This window comes from Thunnus thynnus, chromosome 13, assembly GCF_963924715.1.
Source record: "Thunnus thynnus chromosome 13, fThuThy2.1, whole genome shotgun sequence".
Lineage (NCBI taxonomy): Eukaryota > Metazoa > Chordata > Actinopteri > Scombriformes > Scombridae > Thunnus > Thunnus thynnus.
The window spans coordinates 3,864,339-3,875,834 of NC_089529.1; the positions used below are offsets into that span (position 1 = coordinate 3,864,339).

Below are 11,496 nucleotides of genomic sequence, written 5' to 3' on the forward strand. Positions count from 1 at the left end.
CAGCAAATTTGCACACTGGAAAAGCTGGAACTAGAAAATCTTGGCTTTAAACATAAATTAATATATAATCAAAATAGTAACTGATTAATTTTCTGTTAATTGACTAATTGAGTAATCAATTAGTTATCTTAGCTCTGGCAGAGTTCACACCAACTGTATGAAACACCATTTAAATGAGATATTATGTAAGATGTTATGATGTGTTGGTTCTGTAATATCTAAGCATGTCGACCTCTTGCATTGTCACACTTATGGCTTCTGTTCTGATTGGCTGAAATACAGTACATGCAATATGTAAAACATAAGACATAAACACAAACATGGGACTACTCAACAAGTAGCTGACAATAAAAAAGTAAAATAAAATATTAAATAAAGTCAATTAATTAGTTAAAGAACCATATCAGCAGTTGGTCAGAATAACATTTATTATTTATTCATTTCTTAGAGTGACCATCAGTTTATGCTTAATAGATCTTAATATATTGAGAGGGATAACAATATGCAGCCATAAAAATAACATTTTTTTTAATGTTTTTTCAGGTCTGGACCCAACAGCTTTTCCAGTTATTCCATATTCAAACAGGTAAGTTACTTGTTTTGCATCATATTTCATGGAAAGGATCAACTTTTCCCTTTTCACAGCAGCCATTTTGACATAGCAAAGCAGGAGAAACACAGTTGTAAATAATGACATTAAACATGGCTTCATTCCATTCATTCCAATTGTCCCAGTAAACCATGTCAGTGAGCGAGCATGCACAATATCAGCTCACTGAAATGGAATGAGGACATTATTAATTCCATCTGTGCCTTTCCTGCTTGACAAGTCAGAATGTGTGCCCTATTCTTGTGAAAAAACGTTTCATTTACCTCTCAGCAGGTAGGTTAATGTTTCCATTAAATACATGTCCAGAACAATCTCAAAGCATTTCTCTTATCATGGACGATCAACATCATTTTCTTGTTTTTCTGCTGGCTGTAAGCACAGGGTTTTTTCCCCCAAGTATGCAGGCTATCTCTTCTCTGAACAGACTCCTCAATGTTCCATCACAGCACGTGAGTTTGTAGTGGCCTTTTAATATTGTTTGTATAATTTAACCGACACTGTGTGTGTATATGTATGTCACACAGATCATTTATCAAATACTGTCCAATATAAACCTTTCTTGAACAGTGGTTTAAAGGCTATGTAGTTGTTTACGTGGTGTCGGGCTCATTGGGCGGTTTGTGTTTTTGTTTAGGCTTGTGACGTCATCAGCCTAATTGATGCAATTCGGGCAATTAGATGCCACACTTGGTGTTGCTTCCTGACATTTTAGAAACTGCAAATATGACTCTGCAGTAACTCTCCTCAATAAGTTATACTGTTAAACAATGTTTCTCCTGACTTTTTGGGGGCAATGGACTTAGGTCTATTTAAAAGATAACGACATGGAAATAGTTGTGCGCTTTTTGGATGGATACTCTGTAAATAAACATCCCAGGAGAGAGAGAGAGAGAAAAAAAAAACTGACTCCATCCTCTGCTTATGCTCAGCTGTCTTTGCCGTCGTCGCCTCCCAGCGCTGCTCTCTACTCGTGTTTGAAGAAGACGAGAAACAAGTCAGACTAGTTCAGACCAGAGATGGCAGCCGGCCGGACCGCGACGACGCTTAAGGTAAATGACGAAGTTCCTTCCTTGGATTTGGATCAGGTGGGCAATATCCCGAAGAGGCATGCCCGAGTCACCGTGAAGTACAACAGGAAGGAGCTACAGCGGCGGCTCGACGTGGAGAAGTGGATCGACGAGAACTTGGACCGGCTGTACGCGGGTCAGGTGGGTAGATGTGCCTGAGAGCAAGAAACTAGAATAAAACTGCCTTGGCTGGTCTGTTTTTAATATTTGTAGTGTATAGTGTACTGTATGTTATAATAAGACAATAGTCTATCAAGAGTTTCAAATAATTATATCGTTTATAATTTTTTAGGAAGTAGGGGAGAACGGGGTAAATAGAGTCAGTGGCCAAAATGAGCCACCCCCTTTATCTAGGTAACCATAAGCAAAAGTAATCATGTGACCACAAATTAAGAAAGAATACTTCACATTACTCGATTCATCTTGGACTCAAGCACATGGAGAGAGTAGTCAGCAAAACAGAGCATTTTTGTCATGCCAAGTGAATTCATCATGTCACTAAAGTTATCAGTCTTGTATCTTAATTAAAAAAGAGAAGTTTGGGACATTATTACACGTTGATTTAAGTCAGTGTAAGCTACAAAATAAACTTGTCATAAACTTAGCATAATTGTGGATCTGAGCCACTGTGTGAAACAGTTTTGTCAAAATGGAGGTTGTGGGGTAAAACATGCCAGTGATGTTGGGGCAAGTTGAGTCAATGGCTCAATTTACCCCCAAAATTATTTTCTGATATTCTAGAGGCTAGAGACACTGCTCATGTTTGATCCATGTTACAAGTGCTACATTGTTGATGAATGAATACCTAATTGTTGACTAATGTTATATTTAAGTCACAAACAAACATGCTGTACATACAGACAGGTGACAAATTTAAGGAAAAGCCGACATAAAGTGTCTTAGTAAGGTGTTGGGCCACCACATGCTTCAATACGCATTGATTCTAAAAGTCTCTGAACTCTTATAGAGGGATGAACACCATTCTTCCAAAAGATATTTCCTCATCTGATGTTTTGATGATGGTGGTGGAGAGCGCTGTCTAACACCTCAGTCCAAAATCTGCCATAGATGTTCAACTGGGTTGAGATCTGCTGTCTGTGAAGGCCATAGCATATGATTCACATCATTTTCATACTCATCAAACCATTCAGTGACCCCTCCTACCCTACGAATTGGAGGATTGTCATCCTGGAAGAGACCACTCCCATCAGGATAGAAATGTTTCATCATAGGATAAAGCTGATCACTCACAACAACTTTGTATTGATTTGCAGTGACTCTTCCCTCTTAGGGGATAAGTGGACCCAAACCAGGCCAGCAAAATGCCCCCCAAAGCATAACAGAGGCCTCAGACCCCCTCACTGTAGGGGTCAAGCTTTCAGACCTGTACTGGTTTTTCCTGTAATTTGTCACCTGTCTGTATACACAAAAGCACATTTACACACACATTCTTTCTTTAAGTAACGCACAAAGATCACAGTTTAATCTCTACTGAAAATGTTGAGGTAACATCTTGAACAACAAGACACAAACATATGATTTTACTTGAAAGTACAAGTTTTTGCCTTTTGTTAAATTGATGACATTAATAAAGTTCAAATTTATTTTTAATTTTATAATTAATTTGTTTGATTTTGTGTAATTTTTATATCAGTATATAATGGTAGCACTATGCTCATGTTACCCCTACCTTGGAGTAAGTTGTGCCATTCGACTAACTTTTTGATGGCTCATTGTTCTTAAACCATAATAACTAGATAACTTGTTTTAATTTCCGTGGGTAAACAACAACCTGAAGTGTATATATAGTAACTATTATTTGAAACAAATACATTTTCATTTTGCAGTAAAATCATCATATGTAAAAAGTGGCTCATGTTGCCTCGTTCTCCCCTACCTTCCCTGAAAGTAGAAAATGAGCCAGAGAACTTTAAATATGAAGTGAAAGTTGTTCAATATGACTATGTGATATTGAGGCAGATTGAGACATCATGACATCATAGTCCTGAGACTCAGCGACAGGCCTACTATGATCTATGAGGTGTTTAGGAGAGAGGAGAGGTGGGGCAGCCTGCTTCTCCTTACAAGGCCAAGCATCCTGTGGATGTGAGGTCCATCGCTGTCCACTTCTCAGAGATCTGTATCTGTCTTGTGGCTTTCTGCCTTACATGGGCACTGAGAGGGGGATGAATGATGAGAAGAAAAGGAGGAGGGGAAGGTTGCAGAGGAGGGAGCGCTCATTTGTATGTCCCAGGAGGAGGTAAACACTGTGCATCTGGCTGCTGGGGCAGCTGACAGGAGGTTAGGCTCTCAGGAGGAGAGTGTATTTTGGACATTGTGTTGTGTGATTGTGTTGTATGAGGCGGAGGATGTTGATGATAAGAATATGAAATTCAGATTATCACAATGATAAAGCAGCTCTGGGAAGCGAAAGGACCAAACAGCCTGGATTTCACAGAGAGCTTTTGCCTCCAGCCAGTGGCATATTTAGAATAACCTTATGAAAATAAAAGATTAATTTTACAGGCAAATAAAGAAACAAATTTTGGAAATTGATTTGAATATGATTTAAATACTTATAATCAGTTTTCTGATGATAACAATAGGTCAGTGATGATAACAAGTGTCATTTTGTTGCACCAAGTCATGTCGCTCACAAAACCAGACAAACCCTTATTATTTTATTACTGTTTCAGGTAAGAGGCATATGCCTGTATGAGTTTTAGTGTATAGAAATGAAGCTGGTGGGATGTAGAGTTGCAGTCCTGTATGTGCCAAGGGCCCAAACTAATTACAGAGACAGTGCAGTGCAGTGGTGTGGACAGGAGGGTGGGATTGTCCTTTCACTCAGTTGGTACAATGGCTGTTTGTTCAAACAGAGCAGGCCACTGTTACAGTATTACGTGAGCATTGTTACTATTCAGCCTCCACAGCCTGAACATACAGATGATGGGCATGCATCATGTACAGACTGAATCCAAAGTCTTCAATTGCTCTTAAAACTGAAAATGCTTTATTTTGGAGTTAGTTGTGTAAATGTGTGTGGAATTAATAACTGAGATGCATGTTACATATGGTTCACACATGCAGAACTTCTCTCTGTGCTGCATAGAAGTACTTGAAGAATGTCTTCCCTCATATTCACAAGCATCTGTATCTGTAATTGACTGAGTGCTGGACAACATGGCAAAATAAACCTATTTCAGGGTTCATTTGGGCACATGACTGTTGTTTTAAGACAGACTTTAAAAACCGTGAACTCGTCCTTTAAAGCTACACTATCGATATTTTATATTAACAATGGATCAGATGATTATGTGTGATGTGGATCAATTAATACAGTTCAAACTATTCCTTTAAGTATGCAGAATTTTGTTTTAAATTCTAGCTGGAGATCCAAAGGTTTCAGATGATACCAACTATGTTATGATTACAGAGAAACATGTATGACGCACAAATCATCTTGAATTTTCTATAGTTGCTTCTAGTTGCTTTATATACAGAAGGGTGACAAATTAAAGGAAAAACTGGTCCAGGTCTGAATGCTTGACCCCTACAGTGAGGAGATCTGGTGGCTCTGTAATGCTTTGGGAGGCATTTAACTGGCCTGGTTTGGGTCCACTTGTCCCCTTAGAGGGAAGAGTCACTGCAAATCAATACAAAGTTGTTGTGAGTGATCAGCTTTATCCTATGATGAAACATTTCTATCCTGATGGGAGTGGTCTCTTCCAGGATGACAATCCTCCAATTCCTCGGGGAACGAGGGGGTCACTGAATGGATTGATGAGTATGAAAATGATGTGAATCAGATCTTAACCCAATTAAATCACTATGGGAGATTTTGGGAAGACGTGTTAGACAGAGCTCTCCACCGCCATCAACAAAACACCAAATTAGGGAATATCTTTTTGAGAGATGGTGTTCATCCCTCCGGTAGAGTTTAGAGACTTGTAGAATCAATGCCAAGGCTGATGAGCACTATTCTTCCAAAAAATATTCCCTCATTTGGTGTTTTGATGATGATGGTGGAGAGTGCCATCTAACACGTCAGTCCAAAATCTCCCATAGTGGTTTAATTGGGTTGAGATCTGATTCACATCATTTTCATACTCATCAAACCATTCAGTGACCCCTCATGCCCTGTGAATTGGGGCATTGTCATCCTGGAAGAGACCACTCCCATCAGGATAGAAATGTTTCATCATAGGATAGAGATTAACACTTAGAACAACTTTGTATTGATTTACAGTGACCCTTCCCTTTAAATGGACCCAAACCATGCCAGCAAAATGCCCCTCACAGCATAACAGAGCCACCAGATCCCCTCACTGTAGGGGTCAAGTATTCAGACCTGTACCTGTTTTTCCTTTAATTTGTCATCCATCTGTATGATATACTCAGTGAGTGGACTATATGGGAAAACTGTGTGGGAATTCCTTGACTTGAGGGCGAGAGCATGGTTCAAGATAAATAATAAATGTGTGTCATAAGTGTGTGGCCTTGCATGAGGACTCATTTCAGTTGCGTGTGTGTGTGTGTGTTTTCATCATGTGTGTTAAATTCAGGAGCGTGATATACCAGAGGAGGTGAACATTGATGACTTGATTGACCAGCCTAATGACGAGGAGCGAGTCAAACAGTTAAAGGTAACATGACCCATTATGGAGCGCAATCACTTTATCCATACTGAATAAGAGTGGGTTGGTTATGATATAGGAATGCAGTGGATTTTCTAAATTATACAGCATTGTTGAAGTTGTGATCAGTGAGTTTCTGCACCAAGATGCACAGATTTTGTTCAGGGAGTCACTCAGAAACAGACATGTTTTTACGTTAAGTTAATATCATTATACAGTATTAATTAGTGAATCATAGGGACAGGAACAGATTTTCAGATGAAATATTTAAGTGCTTACGTTAGAATTTTGAAGATAAATACATGATTATGTGACTGGTAATGTTACATCACCCCGCTTTTTTAAACAGGAACTTCTTCGAAAGTGCCGTAACAACACAGAGGTAGGTTTTAACTTTGAAATTATATTTCCAACTCAAGATTAGTCCTTGATGCACACATTACACATGCAAATGTACAGTATACCTGTCTGCACACACACACACACAGGTCACACACAGTTTAACTGAAGCTGTAGCATCTGATACCTCCATCATCCGACAGTCACTCCACAAGCCTCAACAATGGCTTTGTGTGCTCTCTTCTCTTTCTTTCCATTTTACCCCTGAAACAATGAGTCTTTCTGGACTCAAACGTCTGCCTGGCTGTGGCCTGTTCAGAAATGCAAACACAGGCAAAAGAGCAGTGAGGGTCAGTGTAGCTGCTGCTTTTCTTACTCAGACCTACATGGTTTAATTGAGCTTGACATGGAGTGTCATTAAGAGTTTCCTGCATTTTTAAGAAATATGTGATATGAGATAGCAGCTCTCCACCTACTTCCCTGTACATTTGTTTCATATTACATAAAAAGCCAGCGGTCATGATTCATTGTAAAATAGCCACGGTCAAGATCAGAATTCAGATTACACCGCTGATTAATGGCTTCAAATGGAAAACAAAAACACGTGAACCCGGAGTCGAACAAATATTTACAGTTGGTATTTATTCGAGAATGAGACTGGATGTGTTGACCACCTCTACTGGCACTGTTGCCATAACACACCACATCTGGGTGCTGTGTCTTCATCAGGCCATAAAAGCTCTGAATTTACACAAAGTCAGCTGTGGCAGTGATGTGCTTTAGTCTTGCATGTGCATTCATATCACAACCTAGTTACTCATTTCCAGCATTTAAACTTGGTGTACAACAGTAAGTCACATTAGCAACACAAGACAGTCCACAGAGGGGGAACTTCCTCCTCTGTGGCCTTATCCTCCCACAGCTCTCCAAGGTCTTCTTCCATCTATGGAGAAAGATATGAAACACTCAACAAAAATATGTAGTGACTGACTGAATGCAATTTAACTGGCAGTTTTTTTTCCTGCTTAACTCCTGATTGCTATTTGTTGTTTGATGCTGTGATAAGTATAGTATTAGACATTTAATGCGTGGTCTGAGAACAAAAATGGTAGAAAGCTTATCTAGCTAATATATTTTTACTGATATAGTGGTTTTTACTAACTATGCAAATAAACAAGAGGTTTGCTGTCAGTGACCCAGATTCCTCCATATTAAGTATTTTTCTGTTACAACACAACTTAGATCCTTCCCTTAAAAGGATCCACATATAGCTGCGCCTTTACCTCCTCTGTAACGACAGCACGCTTTTTACCAAATGTTTGTGCTTAATGGCATAAGGTCTGTGGAAGATAATATGCTATATATAGTATAGGTGCATATATTGTATTATAATAAGCCTCCATCTTACATGCATCTTATCTTACCCTTTCTATATGCTAAATTTTTATCATTCCAGTATTTAATTCCTGTAGTTTGATGAATGTATGCCAGTTGTGTTAAACGACTGAGATAAAGAATAAGGATACAAATTACATTTTTTGGTTATTACCAACAAATCTCAGGACCAAAAGCAACAATGTTTTAGTCCAACTCAGTACTTCCATTGTCGCATCACAGCGAGTCACAAATACATGTGTTTATAATTTCCAAAAACAACTGGTTAGAGTAGTTTTTAACAAATGTTATTCACACAGATGGAAATAGTACATTTGTTGGGGACTATTTTTAGCCGCGGACTTAGCACCAGTGAATATCTATAGCTGCAGGCTGGTGCATGTGGAAACGACTGATAATAAACAATAGTGCTCATGTTCACTGTAATGAATGAACATGTCACTCAGTGCAACGTTGTGGCTCATTGATGTGTTTTTAATCATTTTTGGACAACATTGGAGCTGTATGGCACAAAGGAATGAGATATGTCAGGCTTTTGATACACAGACAATACTCTAGTATCAATTTATTGTTGCTTTTGATGGGATTTGTTGATAATAAGAACTATAGAATACTACCAGTTTTATTTTTTAATGTCTACATGTCTGAAAAATTACAAGTTTAAGGTATTTGACGCTAACCTGGCTCTGTCCAAAGGTACCAGCGTCTTTAAAGCTCACCAATTAAGTCTTCAACATTGTATGGTTGCTCTGACAAAGGCTTATTTGAACACGTACCTTGTAAAATTCTGTATATCTCCATTTCATGTGACACATACTCATCCCCAGACCTTCATCAGAGAGCTAGTGGGAAAGCTGGAGGGAGTTCACAAGCAGGACGAGCTGCAGAGCGAAGGCATCGAACATCCGATCATCTGCCACAGCCATCATCGCCATGAGCCCTACCACTTTCACAACCCACAGCACCAGTCCCACCACCAACGAGGCCAAAACCAGACCCTCTGACGAATCCCCCATCAACGCACACACACACACACACACACACACACATACACACACACACACACACATACACACATACACACTGTCATGACATGAAAACAGAAATGTCAGTTATATTGGACAATGGAAGGCAAAGATCAAGGAAAGAAAACCTGAAACTTTTTAAATAATACACTCATGCTTTCTTGCAGAAATTAGGATAAGAAGATTGATACCACTCTCATGTATATCTGTTAAATATGATGGTGATAAGCTACTTAGCTTAGCTTAGTTTAGCATAAAGACTGGAAACGGGGAAACCGCTAACCTGGCTCTGTCCAAAGGTACCAGCATCTTTAAAGCTCACTAACTAACACATTTTATATTGTTTGTTTGTTCCATGCAAAAACTGAAGTTTAAAAAGTTTGCAGCTGAGAGCAGTAACTTCCTGTTGGTTGCCTGGCAGCCTCATGATAAAGACATAGCTCCAGGAAACCACAGCGCCCAGCAAAGAAATAGTCCAGCACAGGACCTTGGTTAAACCACAACTTTTGAAGTTTTTACACTTCAGCTTTTGTACAGAAACAAGATATATGTTAATTAATTAGCTTTAGAGGTGCTGATAGGCAGATTTTGTTACCTTTGGACAAAGCCAATCTAACACTTTTATTCTTTCCAACCAGCAATAGATAGGAGAGAGGTATCATCTAACTTTTGACAAGAAAGGAAGCATATCCTATGCTATTCCTGTAAACACTAAAACACTTAATAATAAGATATGAAATAGAAATGATCACAACTGTAAAGTTAGTCGAAGAGCAAGGCCTTAACTCTCAATGTGCCATTCAGCATAGTCAATAATCATACAGGAAGAAATGCATCATAGAAATATTCATTTTTCCATTGACAGTATCCCCAAAAGACCAGGATGCATTGCAGCTGCAAAGCATGTGACTCACTTTAACTTGACTGGAAAAAAATGTCACTGTTATCACCAAATGTCACTATTATCACCACTCTCTCTGTATACACACAGTTGGATGCAACAGTTTCTGGCACTAACTGATGAAGAAGGAGGTGATGGAATGTGTGTTCACCAAATATAGAATACACTTCATTTCTTCATTAACACTGAACTGTCCTGTGACGCAGTTTTGTTCCACCTTCCACTGAACACATGAACATTAGCCTTTCAGATAACACTGCTATTAGATGCAGATGTAGCATCTATTAAATTATGAAGGTCATGATTGTTATTTATTGTCATGATTAGAGGAAATGGAGATAGATTCAAGATACCAGTATGATGTAACACTGGAAATAATCCTGTTGCATTTCTCACATACTGTAGGTTTTTAATTACATTTCACTCACTCGTCCCTTCTGTTTTTGAGTTGAGTTGTTTCTACATTTTCAGTTATGTCAGTACTTTCACTAAAAACGTTTCAAGTTTTTATTCTGCAAAGAGACATCTGTCCTTTGTAGGAATTGCTAATAAAATCGTTTCTTTCACTGTGAGTGCATTGTTGTATGTGTTATATTATGCTTTAGCATGTAATGTGTTTTCCAGGCCAAGAGAAACTGTCAGCATGTAGATTATCTAAACAGTTTGACAAGGACACTGAATACCAGTTTATTAGTAACAGACTCATGTAATCTAATGTAATGGCTTCATCGCTGTAAAGCTTCCAAAGTTCAGTTTGACACTGAGAGGAGATAATTCAACTCTGTGGTCATTCTTGAGGCTGTTGATAGAGGGGATGTACAGGACTGAGTCATAAAACGTTTCTTCTTTTTGTGATACTTTTTTTTTTTTTTTTGCTTTTTATATGCCAATTGTAAAAGAAAAGAAATGCAAATTAATACAAAAGTAAAAAACCAAGCAACAGCCCTATTTCTTAGTATGTAAGAAAACATTTGTTAAAAAAATTTCTTTTTAATGACCATTAAACAATAGAGACCGGAGCTGAAGTATCAAAATTTAACAGAATTTATTTTCTTGTACGAGAAGGAGTGTTTCACAATGTAGCACACAGGATGAGGTTAGAAAGAAAAAGGCTCCCAGAGGAGCGCCTACAACAGGGTTTTATACACCTTAAGTGGGCATTACAGTTCTTTTCTTAATCTATCAAATACAGACTTATAGACATCACGTATATAAGTCTGTATTTGATAGATTAAGTCATGTCTGTTTTCAGTTCTCCTATCCAGGAGCCATCTTTCCCAACTGACCCCCAGATGACATGTCTCACCCTTTCTCCAACGAATTTTGATTTCTACATCTTCCTCTTTACAAATAAAATACTGAACTTCAATTGACCTGTTAAGTCTGCTGATGTTGCAGAGTTGCAGTACATGACAGGAACACTTTATCATGATCTAGATAAAATAGTATTACTCATACATAGTGCAATCATAATTTTTATAACAATATTTTTAAACTAAATACTCCTTGTTGACCCTGTCAG

At 38.4% G+C, this 11,496-nt stretch overlaps 1 protein-coding gene across 1 annotated transcript; it reads left to right on the top strand.

The window, feature by feature from the left end:
- The first annotated feature begins 1,353 nt into the window (after positions 1-1,353).
- ppp1r14aa (protein phosphatase 1, regulatory (inhibitor) subunit 14Aa) lies at positions 1,354-10,546 on the top strand. Its single transcript, XM_067607339.1, has 4 exons — positions 1,354-1,818; positions 6,243-6,323; positions 6,664-6,696; positions 8,876-10,546. Exons 1-4 carry the CDS (start codon positions 1,627-1,629, stop codon positions 9,050-9,052), a joined length of 483 nt encoding a protein of 160 aa, XP_067463440.1. The 5' UTR covers positions 1,354-1,626; the 3' UTR covers positions 9,053-10,546.
- The last annotated feature ends 950 nt before the right edge of the window (positions 10,547-11,496 follow it).